Here is a 23,760-nt window from a genome sequence, read left to right as displayed (position 1 = left end):
AAGTACCAGAATGCACTGGTTGTTGTCGTAGTTGGCGATTGCCTGTTGTCCGGGTAGAGGTCCAGTTGGCGTGCAGATAACACGCGGATATAGTGGTACACAAGGGAAGAACTGTGTGTCGGGAACACACCGCTCCAACGGTAGGCACCGTTCACAGAAAACAATGAAAGCTGGGAAACCGCCCAGCGCGGGAGAGAGTACAGCAGTAGCAGGAAGGGCGGAGAGAGATGCAAACAGGTTACGGCGGCAGACGCCGCACAAGTGGAGAGGAAAGCAGTCCAGAACGGAAGGAGGCAAGGAGCCGTTCGAGTGGGAAGCAACCCACTAACAAACGACCAACAAGGAAGGCAGAAATCGAGAAGGGAACACAAGAGGGAGCGTAAGCAAACTTACTCACGGGAACAAAGTAAGGAAGTTGCAACGCACAGATGCTTCTCATCTGCTGGTCTTTAATAGTGGAAGACTAGAACGCGCTGTGCGTTGCATGGAATAATTCAATCCTTCTTCCATATCGACCATCTCCTCCATACTTTCTATGGGCGATATGTGACAGTATGACCCCTTCTCAGTAGACATCCTCCTGGTTTTCCCGGGTGCAGTCGATGGAACTTCTGAATGAGACGAGGTGCTGATATATGTCTAATAGGTTCCCAGGAGCTCTCAGACATTGGCTTCCCTTCCATAGTACCAGATACTGCAAGGTGCCATTCTTGTACCTGGAATCAAGGAGTCTGGAGACTTCGTATTCCTTGGTGTTTTCTTTCTGCTGGAATCCGATTGTCTTTTTTATTCTTATTTTGTGTAGGTCCTCTGTGTATTCTTTCAGTAATGAGGTGTGAAATACAGGATGGATTCTTTGTAGTTTGGCTGGCAGAGCCAAGCGAAAGGCTACTGGATTGATCTTAGCCGTGATCTGGAAGGGTCCAATGTAGCGGGGAGAGAACTTGCCTCGGTGTATCCACCTGAGTAGATATTTGGTTGACAACCATACTTTGGTACCAATTTCCCATTCCGGGTTGGGTTGTCTCTTGAGATCCGCCCACCTTTTGCTCTTATGAAGTGCCATCTCGAGGTTGGCTCTTGTCTTCCTGTGAAGATCTTGCAGAGTATTCATGAGCAGATCAACAGAGGGTACATTAGAAGAATTCTGACCAAACGGAAGTATGTGTCGAGGATGGAATCCATAGGTGCATGAGAAGGGACTCATGCCTGTAGAGGAATGTTTGGTGTTGCTATATGAAAATTCTGCCATGGGCAGAAGCCGATCCCAATCACTCTGTTCTTGATTACAAAAACACCTGATGTACTGTTCTAAAGTGGCATTGAGACGTTCGGTTTGTCCATTGCTTTCCGGATGAAACCCAGACGAAAGGGATCTTTTTATTCCTAGAGATTTGCATAGAACAGTCCAGAATTTTGATGTGAATTGTGAACCACGATCTGATACTATGGTCCGGGGTAGCCTGTGTAATCTGACCACGTCTCTCAAAAACACCTCTGCAGTAATGCCTTCTGTGGGTAACCCTTTTAAGCGTGAGAAATGAGCCAATTTGCTGAATGAATCGACCGTGACCATGATGGCTGAGTGCCCGTTAGAAACGGGTAAGTCTACAATGAAATCATTGGAGATGTGTTGCCACGGACCTTCTGGAGGGGTTTCCTGCTGTAGAAGACCCAGGGGTTTGCAATAGGCGTACTTATTCTGTGCACATACAGGACATGAGATGACATAGTTTCTGACATCTTTTGCCATCGTGGGCCACCAGAATTGTCTAGAAACCAATTCTAAAGTGGCATTTTGTTCCTTGTGTCCTGCTAATGGTACATCATGACACCAGGCCATTGCTTGTTCTTGTAAATCGGTCGTAGGCAGAAACAACGAACCGTCTTTGAATAACAGTTCTCCTCTTTGAGTCATACCCTTGTTTAGGGGGTCCTTTTCCTTGCTCTGGGTGGATTGTACCTGTTGCAGAAAAGTGTTAAGGGTATTAACAAACCGCTTCCCTGCTAAAAAGGATCTCCTGACCCTGATAACCTCCGAAGTCTCCTTGACTGTGTGAGAGAGCATCTGCAAGGGGGTTGTCCTTTGCAGGTAAGTATGTCGGCACAAAGTCGAACTGAGAGAAAAAATAGGCCCATCTGGCATGTCTGGAATTCCGACATTCCATCTTCTGGAGTACCTTCAGATTTTGGTGGTAAGTACGAACCTGAAAAGGATGAATGGTTCCTTGTAATAGATGTCTCCATTCTTCGCATGCTTGCCTAATAGCCAGGAGTTCTCTTTCCAAGACAGAGTAATTTCGTTCACTTGGGCTAAGCGTACGAGAGTAGTAGGCGATGGGGTGTTCCAATCCATCCTCCTTCCTTTGTAGTAGTGCTGCCCCAATTGCACCGCCTGAAGCATCGGTTTCCACAATGAAAGGTAAGGACTGGTCTGGTTGTCTCAATATGCGAGCAGTCACAAAAGCTGTCTTAAGTCTTTGGAAAGCTTATTCTGTCGTTTGGTCCCAAATAAATTTAACACCCTTCTTTAAGAGATTAGTAATGGGCAAGATGATTTCTGAAAAGTTGGGTATAAATTTAAGGTAAAAGTTGGCCAAACCTAAAAATCTCTGTATGTCCTTTACTGATGTAGGTACTGGCCATTGAGTTATTGCTTGTGTTTTGGAGGGGTCCATTTGCACACTCTCTGCTGAGAGTATAAATCCTAAGTAATGTACGGTTGTAGCTTCAAAGACACACTTCTCGGGTTTTGCCAACAGACTGTTCATTCTCAACCTGTGTAGTACCTCCTGAACATGTTGGCGGTGTTCTTCCAGAGTGTTGGAAAAAACGAGTATATCATCCAAATATACTACAACCGAAGAATATAGGACATCCGCAAATATTTTGTCCATAATCCGTTGGAACTGGGAGGGTGCGTTCACTAAACCAAAGGGCATGACTCTGTACTCGTAATGTCCAAGAGGTGTTCTAAAAGCCATCTTTCACTCGTCTCCTTCACGGATTCTCAGAAGATGATACACTCCCCTAAGATGTAATTTGGTGAAAAATTTAGCTCCTTGGACAGCCTCTATTATGTCTTTCATCAATGGCATGGGATACCAGTCTTTTATGGTTAGACTGTTAAGTCCTCGGTAATCGATACATGGTCTTAATTCTGTCGTCCCTTTCTTTGAAATAAAAAAAGGGATGCCCCTGCCGATGAGGTGGATTCCTGGATTAGTCCGTTCTTTAGATTTGTGGCTAAGTATTCCTTGAGGGCCTCCTTTTCAGGTAGTGACAAAGGGAACATTCTTCCAAACGGTACTTCTGCGTCTGGAACTAGTTCGATCTTGCAATCCTCTTTTCGGTGAGGTGGAAGATTCCGTGGTTGAGTGTCTAAAAACACATCAGTATATTCTTGGTATTGGTCAGGTATCAAGCTGACACTGTTTATGGATCTGTGTACCATTGTTTGTACTTTCGGCTTTGCAGGTTCTGGAATCAAACAATGTTGACAGCAGTAAGGGATTGAAATTCAACTGAGTTCCGACACCAGTCTATGCTTGGGTTGTGTCTTCGAAGCCATGGTATGCCCAAGATAATAGGAAAATGTGCTGCTCTTATCAAATCAAAAGATAGATATTCATGATGATTGGACATCTGGACCTTTAATTCCTGTGTCTCTTGACTGATGGGTCCGGAGGTTAACGGGGTACCATCAACCCCTTCAATTGGGAAAGGTCGTATCTTGGAGCGCCTTGGTATCTGATGCTCCAGGGCCCACTTATCGTCCACAAAGTTACCAGCTGCCCCACAATCCAACATGGCTAGACATTCAACAGGATTTCCAATGTTCCAGTCAATAAAAATCTTGATCACCATTAGACTGTTGCTGTCAATTACAGCGGGTTGAGCCAATGCACAGGGATTAATTGTACTTACCCCTTCCTTTTCCCTGTTCAAGGTCGGGGTCTTTCATTTCCCTGTCTTCTGGGAGGTACCTCGGGACAGTCCCGTAACAAATGAGTATTGGAGCCACAGTACATGCACAGCCCGAGATCCTTGCGTCTCTTTCGTTCGCATGCAGTAAGCGGTCCTCTTGCTGTCCCTATCTGCATAGGTTCTTCAGTCGGTGTCTTTTCAGGTGTTTGGGGTAGGCTAGGTAGGGCAGAAAAAGAACAGGGTCTCTTTTTCTCTGCTCTTTTTTCGGTCATACGGTAGTCTATCTGCAAAACCAAGGCCACTAGTTCCTGGAAAGAGACAGGCCTGGCCACTCTTGCCAATTTGTCTTTTAAATCTTCATGCAGACCGTGACGGAAAATGGCCTGTTGAGCCGTCTCCGGCCATCCGGCTTCGGTTGCTACTTTCTGAAAGTTGGTGACATAAGTTTGTAGGTCCATGGTTCCTTGACAAATGTCTAGTAGATTCTCAAAAGTTGAATAGAAGACTTCGGGTCTTTCGAATCTTGTTTTCAAATGTGTTACAAAGGTGCCATAGTTGTTTAAGGCTGGGTCTTAAGCGGTCACCAAAGGAGTTGCCCAGGATAGGGCGTTACCTACCATATTGGAAATCAGAAATCCCACCTTAGCCCTGTCCAGCTCATATGTTTTAGGTTGAAAGGTAAAATGTATTGTACAAGCATCAAGGAATTCCTTCACCTTTTTTGGGTTGCCATCAAATTTTCCACAGGGTAGGGAAATGGGAGGTAAGTCTCCCTTGGTGTCTTCTCTCTGTTGAACTTGCTGTCTCAAAGCGGCGTTATCCGCTCTGAGGTTTTGCATTTCCACAGTTGGAGCCTGTATGGCATTGGCCATTTCCTGATATTGCTGGAGGCTAGCCATCTTCTTTGGGTGTTGCAATCTCTCAGGTTTGACAGGTTGATCAAGTACAGTGTCTACACAACTAGCCCCACTAGCCCACTCCTTACCTGATGAATCTGTTGGAGACGCAGTAGATTCGTCTGTAGAACTTTCCTTCTTCTTTTCTCTCCAGGTGGTTTCGATCTTGTTCTTGGATTTGAAGATAGAAGGACGTGCTCGCCTAGAGTCCACTTTGCCAAAGAGGCTTTGTGCCCGGCAGCGGGGACTCCAGGGAGCCCACCCCAAACCAGGGAAAAACAGGATGAAAAAACCCTTGTAGATCTTGATATGGATGGTAGTTGATGTAATCCATAGAGAAATCCAGTAAGAGTGAAGGCAAGAGTAGTATTGCCTACAAGTACCAGAATGCACTGGTTGTTGTCGTAGTTGGCGATTGCCTGTTGTCCGGGTAGAGGTCCAGTTGGCGTGCGGATAACAACCGGATATAGTGGTACACAAGGGAAGAACTGTGTGTCGGGAACACACCGCTCCAACGGTAGGCACCGTTCACAGAAAACAATGAAAGCTGGGGAACCGTCCAGCGCGGGAGAGAGTACAGCAGTAGCAGGAAGGGCGGAGAGAGATTCAAACAGGTTACGGCGACAGATGCCACACAAGTGGAGAGGAAAGCAGTCCAGAACGGAAGGAGGCAAGGAACCGTTCGAATGGGAAGCAACCCACTAACAAACGACCAACAAGGAAGGCAGAAACCGGGAAGGGAACAGCAAACTTACTCGCGGGAACAAAGTAAGGAAGTTGCAACGCAAAGGTGCTTCTCATCTGCTGGTCTTTAAGGTGGCTAATACTGGAAGACTAGAACGCGCTGTGCGTTGCATGGAATAATTTAGTCCTTCTTCCATATCGACCATCTCCTCCATACTTTCCATGGGCGATATGTGACAGTGAGACCCTGAACCTTCCTCTCACCTATTCCAGGAAGGTGGTCCTTTGTTTTTACTCCATTCATTTAGGGGCAAACCAATTTTAGTATAACACCCACACTCTTTTGTATTTAAAAGTAGATTGGCAATAGGTTTATTAGTATAGGCCTTTTTATTTTGACAGAGACTCGACTAGGACTGCTTTATTATTATTTGATGGTCGTAGCTTGCTCCCATCCTTAGATTTAGGTTTAGATAGGCGTTTAACCAAACCATTTTGCAGTTCAATAAACACCCTTGAACTGTGATCACTTCTGTCTGAGGCAAATTGGGGGACCCGAAAACCTCCAGAAACTTAGTCACAGAGCCTCAGATCGATCTACCTCCACGAAAGGATCCATAGGCTTTGACATTTGTAGTAGCAGAGACACTACTATCACTCCAGGGAAAAGAGGGATGGTTCCCATGGACTTAGACCTAATACTGCCTGAGGGTTGTTATATAATACTGGCCCCAAAATCTGGCCTAGCCTGGAAGTTTGGTCTGGTTGTTCTAGCATTTGTCATAGATCCCAACTTCCAGGGAGACGTAAAGGTGAAATCTCTGTTTGAAATATGTTGTGGGGACAAAAGAGCACAGGGAATTCTCGAGAAGGCTCTATTTCCCTGGTTTAAGGAAGAGAGTGAACCGGAAGAACCTGAGAGAGGTGGCTTAGGCTTTGGAGAGTCTGACGTACCACCCATCATTGAGGCAAAGAGGGAAGAAGAACCTACCATCCTTCCCGATTTAGCCTTTGCCCAGCAAAATTATCCAGCACTCGCAGAGGCTTTTGTACAGGTAATTCATGAGGGAGAAGAACAAGAAAAGGGGAGCCCCTTTTCCTTCCTGAAACAGGGAGTACTGTATAGAAAGGAAACCTCCACAGAAGGCCTAAGTAAAGTTCAATTAGTAATCCCCAAAACCCATCGTAGCATTGTGTTAGAGATTGCATATTCTCATTTGACAGTGAGACATTTAGGACAACCTGACACCCAAGCTCACATCTGTGGGAAATTCCACTGTTCTGGTATCCATGCAGACATAAAGAACTTCATAGAGACATGCAAAATATGCCAGAAAACCAGTGCACTGATTCGCTTACCTTCCCTGTCTAAATCCCTTGCCAATCATAGAAGTCCCTTTTTCCTGAATTGGGATGGATCATTGGGCTGTTGGAGACCTCTAGACTGGGTAATAAATATGTCCTCGTAATCGTTTATTACGCTACCCGATACCCAAAGGCATTCCCCATACGCAACGATACAACCCAACAGATCTTAAAACATCTTTTAGCATTCTTTTCTAGGGTTAGTTTCCCGAAGGAAATTCTGACGGATCAGGCATCCTATTTTATGAGCAAATTGATGAGTGAAGTCAAGGAATTACTACATATCTCTACCTTAAGAACCTCAGTTTACCACCCCCAACTGGACAGATTGGCTGAGAGATTTAATAAAACCCTTAAGATGATTTTGAGAAAGTTGTTAGATCAGGACGGAAAGGAATGGGAAAGTATCACCCCCTGGGCCCTATTTGCAGTACAAAAGACCCCTAAGGCATCCACTGGTTTCTCTCCTTTTGAACTACTTTACGGTAGAGAACCAAGAGATGTCTTAGACATGCTCAGAGAGACCAGGGAAAAAGGGAAGAGGCACTTATTCCCCTTTCACAAATGGCTACCTAATTACGAGAGCATATGAACTTTGAAATCTAGTCTACACACACATTGAAAAAGCTCAAGCCCAACAGAAATCCACCTATGACAAGAAAGTAAATTTAAGATCCTTTTCAGTAGGGCAAAAGGTATTAGGCCGCTTACCTACCTCTGAAAGTAAAACCTGTCTCATAATGGTATAGGCCATATGAGGTAGTAGAGCAACACGGAACTTGTACCTATAAAATAGCCCAACCTGAGATGAAGCAAATAAAAACACCTTTACCATGTAAATCTCTTAAAGGAGCGGAAAGAAAATACTTCCTTTGCCTCAACCTCAATATTGCCTTGTTTGACACCGGAGGAGACTGACAATTCAGAGCTCATTCCACAAGAACTATCCAGACAAAAGCAAGAATATTTAAATAACGTGGTCATGGCATTCACCGATGTATTCTGCGAAAGTCCAGGGAGAGTACATGGTACTTATCATTATATTAAAACTCCAAAGCGAAAGGTGGTCCATTTAAAATCCTTTAAACTCCCAGAAGCCTGTAAACAATTAGTGGTAGAGGAAGTGAAACAAATGCTGAAGGCAAACATTATCGAGCCGCCTTCTAGCCCATGGTCCTCCTCTATTGTATTGGTAACAATGCTTGACCATTCTTGGAGGTTTTGCACAGACTTCAGACAGGTTAACGCCATTTCCGCCTTTAATGCCTATCCTATGCCGTGCATCGATGAGTTAATATATAAACTCGGAAGCGCCATCTTTCTATCAACCCTAGACTTAACTAAGGGGTATTGACAGGTCCCCGTACATGGACCTGATAAGGAAAAGACAGCTTTCTCAACGCCCCTGGGATTATTCAAGTTTAAAGTCCTGCCTTCTGGCCTGCATGGGGCCCCCACCACTTTACAACGGATTATGGACAGGATATTACAGCCCTATTCTGATTTCTGTGGGGCTTATATTGACGACATAGTCATTTACAGTAAGTCTTGGGAAGACCATCTTTTCCATCTCTTTTCTATTATGAGAACCCTCAGAGAAGCCGGTTTAACTACCAATCCATCCAAATATAAGCTGGCTCAATCAGCCGCAAAATACCTCAGCTTCTTGGCAGTGTCCAGACCCAATGATAAAAAGAGAAAGCTGTCCTAGATACCCCCACGTCTAAGACCAAGAAAGACCTCAGGGCATTTCTAGGATTGATTGGTTATTACCGCAGGTTTATCCCTAATTTCCCAAATAAAACAGCTAGGTTAACCGACAAATTAAAGAACGCTGAACCCCAGAAGATTCATTGAACTGATGAAGATGACATATGTTACAACAACTTAAAACAAACCTTATGCCAGAACGCAATCCTAAAATTGGTAGACTTTTCAAAGGAGTTTGTATTATAAACCACTGCCTCTCTCAAAGAATTAGGAACAGTCTTATCGCACATTTGTGATGGATTAGAACACCCTATCCTATTCACTAGTCTAAAACTCTTCCCACATGAAAATAACTACTCCGTACTGGAGTTAGAGACATTTGGCATCAAATGGGCAATCACTCATCTAAGATACTATCTTTTAGGAAGGAAGTTCACCCTTGTCACAGACCACTCACCTTTAGTATGGATAAACCAACAAAAGGATTCTAACCCTTGAGTCGTGCGATGGTTCTTAGACCTGGAACCCTACTGTTTCACTGTGGAACACCGGAAAGGCAAAGACCAGGGGAACGTCGATTTGCTTTCCAGGTTTTCCTGTGAAACAGATGCAGCTACATTGCATAGGATGGGTATGTGAGAAACCCGAAGGTGTCTGACCTGCTAGTCCCTGGGGATCTCTCTCTCAGGTGGCCAGGGCACAGCCATTGCCTTTGGATACAGACCCTGGGGGTGGACGAGTGCGGGAGGATCACCTGGGGGAGGGGTCTTCGTGGAGTGGGAGTGGGACAATGGATGGCGAGACACGGTATCCCTCTGCAGTAACACCTTTACCCCATCCTACCAGGTAGGATATGTGGGAACTTTACCCCCCCCTTTCCCCTCACAAACACTTCAACACAGACAGCCTGCTCTGGAAGAAAACAGACTCACACCTGAGCAGTGTACCTGACATGTCAGGCAAAGTCAGGCAATTACTGACAATCACTCACGCCTGACTTCCATTAAGCTTCCCCACATGGATAAAAGGCAGAGCACAAGAGAACACTCTGAGTGAGGCAAAGCAAACAACATAGCAGCAGTTTCGAGTCGGCAGAACGAGGGTAGAAAGACAGCAAACCCAGAACGGTTCATAAGAAGGGAAATACCCTTGACCTTTTTGGCAAGACGCCATTACTTTCAAGAAACCTTCAAAGCAGAAAGCGTAAGGCCAGGAAACCAGACTGAAGAATCCTGCATTGTGTGTAGAAGATACCAAGGGCCCTCCCACGTAACTGACCAATGCAGGGAGGAGAAGCAGTCACTGTGGTATCATCCTTGGCTCCAGGAATAAAGAAGCAACAGAGAAATCTACACAGCCGGTGAGTTGGGGAGACCGATGCAAGACTGCTCTGTGTTGAAGTCAAGGTTGCAAGCGGCCACATTGTATAACGAGTGCTGGAACGAACATTGTTAAATGCATGTGATGAAAGATGCGAGCAAAGCTAAACTGCTGATGAATGTTTGAACTTGAGAAAGCAAGATACGATACCGTTGACAGAGTGGTCTGGCACGTGTATGTGCTCAATCAAAGGTCTCTGTAAGGGATCCCACCAAGAGAAATGAAAGTAAAAGATTGATGAAAACAATTGTATGAAATGAATCGAAGTGGTCCTGCAACGGTTTAAGCAAAACCAATCACACATTATGAAAGTCTTCGATTTTGATACTAAGGGGATTTGAGCCCAAACGAGGGAGATCCATGCCAAGAGGATCCTAGCCCAAAAAAGTGAGATCCATATCAAGAGGATCCGAGCCCTTATGAGGGAGATCCATGGTCCAAGCTCAAACGACACAGACCAAGCATGAACATTGTGATGGGAAAATCCTGATAGGAATGGAGATTTGAGATTTGTTTTGTTACGACAGACCCTCTGCAGTAAGAGACTGTTATCACAAAAGAGGCTTTGACAGAAGGCCCTGGTGTCTGAGCTTTGAACTGTGTCCTTGTAGCTGAGAATCCAGAGTGTGTGCGCAGCTCGAATGTGCCACCTTTCCCCGTGCTGAAAATATGCAGAAGGGAAGCCAACTGCCCATTGTCCTGACATATTATTTCTTGAACACTTTTCTTTTGCATACACCATTGTCCTACACCCTTTTGTATTTAGAAGTAGGAATTGGCAAAAGGATTATTAGTATAGGCCCTTGTATTTTGACAGAGACTCAACTAGGACTGCGTTATTATTATTTGATGGTTGTAGCTTTCTCTCATCCTTGGATTTAGGTTTAGCTAAGCATTTAGCCAACCCATTTGAAGGTCAATAAACACCCTTGAACTGTAATCACTCGTGTCTGTCGACTCTTCACTGTTTGATACACTTTGTGTGCCTTGTGTAAGGAAGGCACACAAAGCATCCTACATATACCTACTTACATATGATAACAATGGCTGGCAGAGTTTAATCTAACCATAGGGAGGGTAGGGATAACACATTAATCATTTATCATTGCATGTTTAGCAGGGAAACTAGAAGATGGGGATTGGTCATCTTTCTTTCTGTCTTTGATATTACTTGTCTTCAGGAAACCGGATCCCCTTCAGTCACGAGTCTAAACAGTTTCATGCCAATTCATCAACCAGAGGTTAGTAACTTTATACCTAAACATTCCAAAAAATAATCCATTCCCATATGAATCATGGGGATAAGAGTTAATTTCAGAAATTGTTTCAATTACATGTGAGTCATATATATATATTCAATGAAAGAATCTTTTGCTAATGATTAGTTAAGGTAAAAACATATTGCAATGAAACCCTGGAAATTCAGCTAAAGCCACCTTAACTTCGTGCCCCCTATTGCGCAGTCTATGACCACAATGATGACATCACTGATGACATCACTCGTTACATCCCTAGTACCATGACATAGCAAGATCAGTACATCCCAATGAGATGTTACGCAGAACTGTGATTCATACTTTTATCTTTAGGGAGATTGAGGTTCTATTCAATCTTATTACTTTCATTTTAAGAATAGCGAGAGTTCCATTCACCTGATGAAGGGAGATTAAAAATCGTGAAACGCGTAGGCGGGACAGAAACCCCATCCTCGAACCCAACACCTTAGTGAAAATAATAGGGGACCACTCCTGTGTGAACTGAATCTAATTATATTGTTTCAAAAACTAAGACAACATCTTTGTAAAATGTAACATTTTTTGTGACTGTATAATAATTGAGGTGTTTACCAACTCATGTGCTAGATCTGTGTCCATTTATTTTACTATTATATTTTCTGAATCAAGTTGAGAATTTTATTAAAAGAAATTGGATTTTCTATTCTTTACCTGTTTGTTTCAACCATTTATTTAATTATTTGTATTTAAAAATGTGTGACCTTTCACATAAGGGTGCTTTGGCAATTTCTTAATTAATTTAAAGGAACACATTCAAGCTCTTGATTTATCTGTAGTCCCTTAGCCAGGGCTACTAGCCAGGAGCACCAGAAAATGGTTTCAAAAGCTTTTTGAGTAAATTAACTTTCGCTATATGTGTGCGCCCCTCCCTCCATTTGTTTACATCACTAATACCATAATGTATGACTTCACTGATGACATCACTGATAGCATCACTGGTGCCATCTCTAATAACGGTATCCAGTGATTACAACGAATAGAAAATAAGGAATGACATTTTCATGAATAAAAAACAACAACAAAATACCGATTTTTAAAACAAATTATATGTGGGGGTGGGATAAGGGGATAAATCTGGTGCAGAGGGGGTTGGGTGGGACTTTAAACATGGCACAACCAGGTGCTTTGGAGGAACCCCCGAAAAACAAATAATAATAATAATATTCGTTATTTTGGGTTTGGTAAAATGTATTAGTTATTTAATTATTCATTAAAATCATATAAATCACTAATAACATCATTTATGACAACAATGATTATTTAACTGATGGCATCAGACATAAGATCACTCTGGGTATTTGCACATATTTAGACCACCCTTACATTTCTACATATGTGATTTTAGCCATCAGTGGTGTCATCAGTGATGTCATAGATGATGTCATTAGTGATGTCATTTGTGATGCCATCAATGTGGTCATAGGCTGCGCTACAGGTTGCAAAGTTGAGTTGGCTTTAGCTAAATTTCTGGGGTTTTGTTGTGTTAACTTCTCACCTTAACGTCCCTGCCTCTAAAGTTTTTCGTTGAATTCCAAGGTTTTTGTTATTCCAGAGACTTATCTATCCATTTTAGAACACTATCAGCATACTAGCCATGGCCACGACCCCACTATATTTTAAAACACTTGCCCCATCGCTCAAAAACGTTCATCAATCACAAACTGATTTTCACCTGTTTTGACAGTAGTATTGTTATGTATAAAAGATTGCAGTCTTTGAGAACTCACAATGTTTTTAGGCAATGCGCAGCGAGATTACATTATTTGCCAAGGATCACACACTTTTGTTAAGCAGCATGCTACAATCTCCCCTTTCATGTGTCCTTTACTTATGCCCTGAAAAGCAGTCACTATCAGTGGCAAATAACTTCACCTGTGTCCAGGATTGCAAACACTCTTGCCACATTGTGGGCAAATATTGATCACTTACTTGCCCTCTCATCATTTCCCCTCCTCGCCAGCATGTCTGGCTTTCAACAATACCCTGCTTCATAAAGATAACTTCGAAAAGTACACATACCATAGTGTCACTCAAATATATAAATCCTTTTCGAACTGTTGGGCAAAAAGTGTACAAATGTGGCATTATTTCCTCTATCTTGACTGGGAGACTACAAATACCAGAATGCAATTCAGCAAAAGGTAAGAACATTTTCTATGAGTGCAATACTATGAAGGACTGACAGTGACACAGTTTTAAAAAAAAGAATGTGTATGCCGTGTGTTTTCTTAGTGTGTCATGAGATATTTAAAACTAAGAAAACGCACGGCATCTGGGACTGTGGACTGTCTCCCATACATGCAGTAACCGGACTAACCCTGCTTAGCTTCAAAGCAAGGAAGGGGCCAGACCCCCCAAGGTCATTTTGCTCTAAGTGGACCTATAACTTGGGCTCATTTATTAGGCAACATGCCCTGAGGCGGCTGTCCTATCCCTCACTTTGAAGCTAAGCAGGGTTGGCCCCGGTTACTGCATTGATGAGAGATAATGGCCATGGCTGATTTGCAACCCCTGACATCACTGTAGTTGTACAAATATCTTTTTTTAAACAAATGTTTCTATAGCTGCGGGTACAGAACTACAGATACTGTTGACTATCTGTACTCTTATCATAGCTGAGAATATCGGAAAAAAGGCAGAAGAAAATGCTTTCCTGTTCCCCCAGGCCCTTGCCAAGTGTCCCCCTCCTCTGTGCCCGTTACCCACACACCCATGATAGCCTCTTCACCTCCCAGGCCCTCTCCCCTTCCCCCCACAACACACACTGTTTCTGCGATGCAGTTTGCTTTCAAATGTCAGCTACTTGTGGCTATTCTGGCCATAGCCGAGGCTACGGAAAAGCTTTGTGTTGTAAACTCAGTCCGTAGACCCCAATAACTCAAAATTTCACTTGTTATCCTCTTACTCGCCCCACCTCCCCCACGTCCCCCACCTCTAGTCTGATGGCATTTGCATGTTTTGTGACCTGCAAATGGCTTTTTCTTGCATTTCATTTTTCGATACCCTCGGCTATCGCCATTGCTATTTCTAACACAAAGCAAAAACCAAGATGGAGGCTGTTTCATTTATAAGCACCTAGCTTCTCTACAATTTACCCAAGATGAAGCTATTTTGGAGAAGGGGGCACCCCCTTCTCAATCAAATATTTAAAAAACGACTGGACAGAATAACCCCAAACCACAAAAAGGCCTCAAGTCAATGCTTGGTGCTTGGTGACCAAGTTTTTTCGGACCTGGTCCAATTCCAGCAAGTTGCACTGTGTAGTCTGGCAAAAACTGACCTTTTTTGTCTATGGGAAAATGAATGGGAAGTAGGGCGCAACTCTTCTTTATTTTTCTTGATAACCTTTTTATTCTGTAATGAATCTTTACCAGACTTTGCAGTCTGGGTGGGCCCGCACGTCCCTAATTGACTTCAACATTGCGGCCAAATCCATCACACGAGTTCAAAGTTATTAGCAATACATTTTTTTGAGGTTCCTACAGGAGTCTGACTCACCTTAAATATAGGGCGTAGACTGCCACCCTACAGTATATATATATATATATATTTATGAGAAAACGCGCAGGCACAATGAAAAAGAATGGAATGAAAATCACACTGATAGCCATGTATGTTGTACAACGATTTTTAAACACTACAAACGACTTGCACTATGTTCCCAGAGGTAATTCTCCATGCACAATGACAGGAGAGAGTAGCTATATGGGTTAATGAAAGAGATAAGGGACTATTGCAAAGATATATGTATGGCCTCAGTATGGAAGTGGTGTTTACTCTGACGAAGCCCAGAACAGGTGAAACACGTTAGTGTGTGTACGTTTTTCCTTTTGCCCATGTGGAGCCTAATAAAGATGATTTTTGTACGTTCTTCATGGGCTGAGCTAACCTTTTTATCAGGAGTGAGTGCTGCTGAACCCATACACTGGGGTGCAGCCCTGCAACATTTTTGCATATATATATATATATATTTATATTCACTGAAGAATTGTTGTTAAAGGGACGTTATGCTTAAGTTGCACTAATAAAAACCTCAGAAATCGAATGAAAAAACTTTAAAGCGGCACTATGGTCACAAGTAAAAATGAAAACCCCAGAAATTCACCAGTTATGGTAAGCTAAGCAATCCTAACTCGCGCTACCACCGTGCACTACTAAGACTAACACACAGGACATGAAAGATAACATCATAAATGTCATTGATGACAATACTGATGACATCACATATCTGGGAAGCTTGTTTTTGTTTCCTGACATTATTAGGCTAGTTTTTTTTTTTTTACTGACAATGATAATTTCCAAAATATAAAAGGTTCAATATATCTACACATTAACCTTTTTATATGTTCTTAAAGTACTTGCACATACATGGGGCAATAAGCATGCCACACAATTAATTTGTCTACATGTTATTGTCATTTTTTGGTGCTGTTTCTTTCTTCCTTTCTTTAGTGTCCCTCTATGTGCCCTAATTTGTATTTTTATATGGATTCTTTCTACTAACACAAGTGTGTGCTAAGTTTTCAATTGTTACCTATTTATTCCATGTTGAACATTGCCCAAAACTCTTATAAGGTAACATTTATTATTTTACTATAAAAAATTACCAGATATTTCTATATGTATGTATTATTAGGTTCCTCTACTAACAACAACACTAGAATATAATGTTTTGTTTACATAAGTACATTCTTTAATACATTACATGGGTCATGATAGGTCTCCCAATCAACCATAACATCTTGTTTCCAACATTATGAACTCAACCCCCAGGGACTGTTGATTGAAATTAATTTAATATGTGATGTCATAAGTGATGTCATCAATGACATTTGTGATGTCATCTTTCATGTCCTGGGTGTTAATCTTAGCATTGCACAGTGGCGGTGCGAGTTATGGTTGCTTAGCTTACCATAGCTCGTGAATTTCTGGGGGTTTTCGATTTTACTTGTAACCATAACATCCCTTTAACAAAGTTTGTTCACTGAATTTCGTAAAAGATTATGCTTGCTAACTACAGAAAGTGAAACCCTGCAAACCTTGGAAATGCCATTGTTGAGGTTTAAAGTAGCTCCTCAAAAGAAAATAAATATAACAGGTGTGACAGGGACCTAATCCTGTCAAGAGGGGGTGGAAGCCCTTCTCAACCTGAGGCAGTAGGCCTACCAACATGTTTGCCAGAGCCAGTCCTGCTCCAGAGGTGGTGTGTGGGAATTGGGAGGGCTCAGTCTCTGTCCCTTCTACCTGTTCCTGGCTAAGTGAGGAACATATAATTTATATACTTAAGGTTGAGAGAAAGGAAAGTGTATCAGAGCATGAAAGGGGGGTAACTGTGTAAGAAGGAGGGGTGGAGAGGGTGGACAAGTAGAGTGTATCGGAGAGAGTAGTAGTGTGGAGAGTGGCGAGTAGTTGAGTGGGGAGTAGGAGAATAGTAGCGGAGAGCGGAGAATAGAAGTAGAAAGAAGAACATTGGTGAGACAGTGTGAGGACAAGTGAGGGAGAGAAGAGGCGAGTGGGAGAAGGAAAGAGTAAAGAGAGAGTAGAAGAAAGGAAGATGAAGGATGGAAATCAGTACGACTGGTACAACAGAATGCAAGGAAATGACTGAGCGACACCCAAGGGGCTGAAAGGCACCTTTTAAAAGAAGTAACATTCTTATAGTGGGACACAGGTTAGGATCCACCTAGATTGATCCCAGAGCAAGTCAAATAGATAAAGGGTTTGCCTTAGGCCATCAGTCAGATACTAGATTGTAGGGGTTACCAATCTCGAGTGACCATCTTGGGGGATAGGCATGCCGGGGCTTTTGAGGAAACAGCCAACTGGAGAGGAGCGCAAGAGGGATGGCCCTTAGCCTTTTAATAAAAATTCTTCAATTGTCTTCAGGAGTTAGTGTGTTCTAGAGGCCACCTGTGAAATGTGGGATTAATCAGGCGGAGATACAGAGGGGGTGTCTGTAAGAAAAAAACGGAAAGGATGCCAGAAGCAGGAGACTCCTCAGTAACTCTGCAAATGCTAAACCATTTTACTGGGAGATTTGGGAGGTAGGAGATGTGTTGGAATTTCTTAGTCTGGATCTCCTAATGGAAACATCAGAAATCTCCTGGGAATCGTCCAGGTCAGGCAGCCCCCCAACTGAAGCCAACCTTGCAGTGGAATCCACCACCCTGGCGAAGTAACCCAAAAAAGTCTATAAGAGCAGATATAGGGGTCTGGGACAGAACCAGCCAGTTGAAACAAGCTCAAGCCCGTGGAAGCGGATTGCTAGACCTTCCGAGCAGTTCCATGTTCCAGCACTGGAGAAAACCCATGGACCAAGATGAGGAAGAAGGAGAGGGGGAATTCACACCACCCGACGAGGACCTCCGTACCAGGGAAGAAGGCTCTGCACCAACACCCATGGAAGACCTATTATGAGCCCTGGTAGAAGGCCAACTGGTTATAAACCACCAACATCAAGATCCTTTCATGGCCTTGCAGGGTGCTATTACCGAGAAAAGGGAACAACCAGCTGTGCCACTCGCGATATTGAAAAACTGAGCAATGGAAAAGATCCAGCCGCCTTCTTTGTGGATTTTGATAGTAGCCGGGACCGCCGAGTGGCACTGAGATCACTGGCCCCGATATATCACCCCACTCTTAATAGGAGAAGCCCACCAAGCCGTTCAGGCCCTCTACCCTGATGGCAGAACCATGTATGAAGAGCTAAAGCAGGGTATTCTTCAGAAACTGGGGAACCATTGGGAACACTATAGAATCTACTTAACCTAGACCAATATCTACAAAAAGTTGAGCCTACCCTAAACCAGTGACACGAAACCTGGCACCCGGAGGAGAGAGGAATGTCTGGCAATGAGGAGACCAAGCCCCACCCAACTAATACCCAAACAAAGACGAGGCCCTTTTCACCGACAGACTGGAAAAAAGCCTGGTCCGGTCCATAGCCTGAGATAGTAAGGTGTTATGCCTGCAGTAAACCAGGACATATTGCCAAGTTATGCTCAGAAAAACCCAAAGAAGAGCCCATGGAGATTGGGTTTCTAAAATCTGGATTCTAAACCCCACTTGAGGAAAATAAGTGGTAAAAAGAGAACTATCTAAGCCAATGATAGTCATGTCTGGACTCCCAGACGAAGTTCTTTTCAGTACAGATTATTCCCATTTCGATATATACCTCAGGGAGCTACAAAGAGAGGAATTGTCAGAATCTCTCTCCAGTTATACCCAGGTAGCCTAGCCAGTAACCCTGGGGAGGAATAGGGTTTAGGAGAAAGGGTGGAGGTTTGTGATGGTGTCAGGGGCCTGATCATGTCAAGAGGGGATGGGAATTCCTCTCAGCCTGGGGCAGGAAGTCTACTGGGGTCTTTGCCAGAGCCAGCCCTCCCCCTGAGACGGGGTGTTGCAATTTGAGAGAGACCCAGTCTCTGACCCTTCTAACTGTGTCAGCTAAATGATGGAAAGTACCACTTATTCTTGCCCACACCTGTTGTGCACTATGCTGGCCAGTGGTTATTCCCTTCATCACATAAGACTACAGATATCAGAGGTCTGTGCGGAAGAGACCAAACTCCAGAAGCCACCGAGGAGAGAAGTGGCAGAGAGCGAAGAAAAGCAGTAGAGCATAGCGCTAGTCGGGCTGGGAATTCAGATGCCTAATGCTGCATGAACACGAAATTTCGAACTGACTTTGTTAACAGCGAGCTGCCATCATGTAGAGCCGACGGACAATGCTTACAAGAGAGGGCTTGGTGTAAGGCCCATGTTATGTGTATTGATGCATGTAACTTGACCCATAGGGAGAATAAAGCAGACATTGGCTGACGCAGAGGACCAATTAATGGGGAAGGGGAGACTAAAGGAGGATTGAAGGATCTGGTCAGTTTTGGTTGTTTGGGTGAGGTCAAAGGAGGAAGAGGCGGGTTAAGAGACCAAGAGGAATAAGGTCAGAGCAGCAGAGCAAGGTGGAGCATTGGTGGGTGAGAGGGGGTGTATGGTACAGTTGTTCAGTGGGTGCATAAGATTAAGTGGGAATAGAGGGGAGGAAATATATTGGGTTGAATGAAAAAAAGGTGATTGAGAGAGTGAAAGGGGTGACTGAGAAAGAAGAAGAGGTGAGAAGAAAGACGGTAGAGGGGGGAGTAGTAGAGTGGAAAGGGGGAAGTAGTAGCAATGAGCAAAGGAGGGTAGGAGTGGAAAGAAGAACATAAGATTATAGCAAGAAGAGGAGGGGGAGAGAGAGTAGAGGAAATGGAGAGGAAGGATAGACCACCGGGACGAGGGATGCATAGCATGAAAGGAAAGGACCGAGTGTGACCTGGGTGATTGAAAGGCATTTTATTCTTTATGACATTCCTATTGTGGGACCCAGGCATTTGCCTTTAGGCCATCCCAAACTGTTAATCAGCTACTAGACAGTAGGAGATACCAACCTATAGTGACCAACTTGGGGGATAGGGATATCTGGTTTAGATGGGGAACAGCCCACAAGAGAAAAGAGATACAGTGGGACGGCCTTTATTAAGCCCCTTCTCATCTTAATAAAAACCCATGAACTGTCTTCGGGAGTTGGTGTGTGGTATGTTCTAAAGACCATCAGTGACACAGGATACTGAAACCAATTGTGTAACTTTAACTCACTCTGCATTTGATTGATGTTTTTTTTTAAATTCTTGTTGATGTTTTCAAATGTGTTCATTTTTTGACTTATTTCATATTTTGATTTCGTGTGCCTATGAAGTTTTTGTATGGTTATGTTTATTTAAGAACTATTATGGTGTAATTATTTTTCATTGACTGTTTTGTTTGTGAAAGTATTGATGATTTTATATATATATTTCAGATCGTGTGATCATTTGCATTTTGTTTTTATGTTAGTGAGTGTTACAATTGTCAACATTGCCAGGATGGGTAACTTAAGGAATGTTATAGTAGTATAATTCCTGTGTGATTTTATGTAAATGTTAAATTAATGTTACATGTATGCATGTTTGTAATGGGTGGTGTTTTTAAAGTGAAAGATAGCCAAATATACCAGTTTTATTGTACAAATGTAGAAAGTATTTTTTCTTTTCTGTGTTATTTGGCTCTTTTTTATAGAGTGAGTTAAGGTTACATAATTGTTGGTTTTTATTTTAAAAAATTATTTATTACTATTGTCCTGTGTCACTTAGAAGACATTGGCCCTCATTAAGACCCAGGCGGTAAGCGGAAAACGATGCCGGTAAATGAATACCGGCATCGTTTACCGCTAGGTCCGATTATGACCCGCGATAGTGCAATTAGCGACATCGTAGTTTACGGTGCCGCTAACAGCACCAAGGTCGCGCGCGCGCGACCCACCATGCCGTAAATACCGGCATGGCGCAAAGCTACGCAGATCACAAACCAAGCGGACATGCCCCTAACGCCATCGCCAAGGCCGTAAAGTACCTTACCGCCATGGCGCTAATTCCGCCATCGCGAACCAACCGTAAATGGCCATGTGCAGTGTTCCCAGCTGCCACAGGTGCACAGAATCAGCACAGGTGGAGGCAATACATACTCTCCCAGTGCAAAAAGAGCACACCCCACCCCTACCAGCCCCAGTCACACTCCACAATGATACCAATAGGACTAGCAATGTTGGGGCCGGAGGACCTGATAGCAATGCGAGTGCTACAACTGCAACAACAACAACAACAACCTGCACAGAGGAGACGCAGGAGGAGAAGGAGGGCAAGGCAGGGCCAGCAAGCCCCACCAGCACAGCCAGTGGCACCACGCAGGCAGCCCCCAATCCCACGCATCAGAGCCAGTCCATTCAACCTCACCGCAGAGCAGATCCACACCCTGTACCGACTGGACCGGGACACCATCACCAACATTGTGCACATGATACACAACGACATCGTCAGCATGATAGAAACACCCACCGCCATCCCGCCCCTACTGAAGGTCGTGTCTGTGCTCCACTTCCTGGCCACAGGCACCTACCAGCACACAGTGGGCCACTTGCATGGCATACCCCAACCATTATTCTCACGTACACTGATCCAAGTGCTCGATGCCCTCCTCAAGCACACAGACGACCACATCTCATTGCCACGGTCTGCCCAGGAGATTGCCAACACCAAAGTGGGTTTCCATGCACTAGCTGGCATACCTGGTTGCATTGGTGCCATCGACTGCACCCATGTTGAATTGGTGGTCCCACATGCCATGGAGGTACCATACCGCAACCGTAAACTATTTCACTCAATCAACGTGCAAATGGTCTGCGACTCCAACAGGATCTTCACACATTGTTGTGCCCGATTCCCCGGATCAACGCATGATTCAATGGTCCTTCGGAACTCCACAATACCACGCTACATGGAGCGACATGCAGGCCCAAGATCCTGCCTACTCGGTGAGTCTAATGTCATGAGCATGGAAATGCGAAGTGTGTAGGTGATCGACGTACCAATGCATATTGCACCTGGCAGAAAGGGGGGGGGTGATGCATACGTCACATGGCTGCGACTAGCAGTAGCCAGATCATACCCTGAGGCAGCACTCACGTCATCTGACAACAGTATACATGATGCCTGATCTAATCAGCCCTAACATGTGAATGAAAGTATACCCCAACCATGACACAACCATCTGCAAGTGCATTGTACGAAATGTGACCACATTGACTCTAAAGGAACGCACCTACATGCACGTCACCAAACACCATCAACTGAAAGGCCTGTCCCCATAACTGCGCACAAAGGAGGCACATGTCGGACAGGAACATCAATGCACCACTACACAGACAGCAAGACCCACAAACTCCCCCCATTGACACCAGTATTGTTCCCTGGGGTCATAATGAGCCAGACAGCAATGTTGCAATCATGTGAGCATTGACCTCACAGGACACGTGCCAGGTCACATAAAGTAATGGCCTGAACGGACACAGTGGATGGGCACTCACAAGGCAATTGTCCCCCCTGCATTGTGTCTTGGCATGCAAAACAGTACATGAGACCCATGAACATATACCGGTTGCATAGTGTGAATCCATTAGCACAACTAAATCTGGTGCAAAGTAACAGTTGAATGCAAAGCATGGTGGCGCGTCATGTTCAGAAAGCAATCTCATTCCTGACACATACATTGTTGCCCATTTACAGGTGATGCAGGCTATCCCCTGAAGAGGTGGCTCCTTTCACCAGTCCGGAACCCACAGAACCAGCATGAGGAGGACTTCAACCGTGCCCATGCACGTACCCGTGTGGTGATAGAGCAGGCCTTTGGCCTACTGAAGGCACGTTTCCGCTGCCTCAGCAGGTCTGGCGGGGCACTCCTGTACCGCCATGAGAAGGTTGCGAAGATCGTCATGGCATGTGTCATGCTACACAATATGTGCGTCAGACGTAACGTGCCTCTGCCCCCTGACGCAGAACTGCAACCACCTGATGATGAGGGTGGGGATGGGGCAGCACCTCAAGGAGGCAGCGATGCACAGGAGGGCCGTGAAATGCGTCAGAATCTCATTGACCAATGCTTCTAGCACACACTGCGTGTGCGTGTAACATGTGGACGGCACTTGGGGCACTGTGTGTGTCTGGTATATGCACACTGTAGACTGTACAACAATAAAGCACACATACACAATGAGCAATGTCCACACATTTGGTTTGTGATAAACGTAAAAGTGTATTGTGCTCCTGAAAAGATATGACACACCCAATCCCCCCTCCCCCCTGAACACCCCAACACACCCAATCCCCCCTCCCCCTGAACACCCCAACACACCCAATTCCCCCTCCCCCCTGAACACCCAAACACACCCAATCCCCCCTCCCCCCTGAACACCCCAACACACCCAATCCCTCCTCCCCCTCCCCCCAAAAATCCCTGCAAAGGAGTGCCAGTGCCTGTGGTGAAGTGGGTAATGTTTTAGTGGTCCACTGTGCGGGCACTATTGCCAGCCCCCTGTCCCGGAACCTGGGGCCCCCCTGCCTGTACTCCTCTGGGTCCTGGATGACCTGCGGACGGGGCTGGATGGGGCCGAACTTGCAGCTGAGGAGGTACCAGGCTGCTCGGTACGCCGTGTGTCCATGATTGTCCGTATCAGTTCACTAATCATATTCCGCACTGCGGCTAGTTCCGTGCATATGTTCGTGCTTGTTGATTGGATGGCTGCCTTGATGCTGTCAGCACACCTCTCCATGCCTGAAGTGGCACCTCCACAATCAGCAACATGCTGCGTTAGGATTGACGCCAGTTGTTCTTGCCTCGCTGATATTTGGTCCAGCACCTGGCTGTAATCAGGCACAATGGGGGATGCAATTGCAGGCCCAATAGGACTACTCCCCTCCTACCCTACTCCCACTGGGCTTGGAGTGGCTGGCCATGAACCTCCAGGGGATTGCCCCTGTGTGTCCTGTCCATGCAGGCTACATGGGGACAGGTGTGGCGAGGTATGTTGGGTGTGGGGGGGACCTTCCATGTCATCATCCCCATTCGCCACATCGCTGTCGGAGCAGGCTGCG

The 23,760-nt window shown here is 44.7% G+C and overlaps 1 protein-coding gene across 3 annotated transcripts in view; it reads left to right on the top strand.

Moving 5' to 3' along the window:
• LOC138580907 (microfibril-associated glycoprotein 4-like) overlaps window positions 1-23,760 on the top strand; it is a 427,453-nt gene that overhangs the window by 249,836 nt on the left and 153,857 nt on the right. The window contains exon 3 of one of the 3 annotated variants that reach the window (XM_069651830.1): window positions 11,144-11,203. The exons of the other annotated variants lie outside the window; for them this stretch is intronic. Coding sequence (XP_069507931.1) covers window positions 11,144-11,203 — 60 coding nt within the window. The remainder of the gene's footprint in view (window positions 1-11,143; window positions 11,204-23,760) is intronic. 3 annotated transcript variants of the gene reach the window in all.

This window comes from Ambystoma mexicanum, chromosome 3p (genome assembly GCF_040938575.1).
Source record: "Ambystoma mexicanum isolate Mex_15411 chromosome 3p, UKY_AmexF1_1, whole genome shotgun sequence".
Taxonomy (NCBI): Eukaryota; Metazoa; Chordata; class Amphibia; order Caudata; family Ambystomatidae; genus Ambystoma; species Ambystoma mexicanum.
This window is presented reverse-complemented; position numbering and strand designations above follow the sequence as displayed.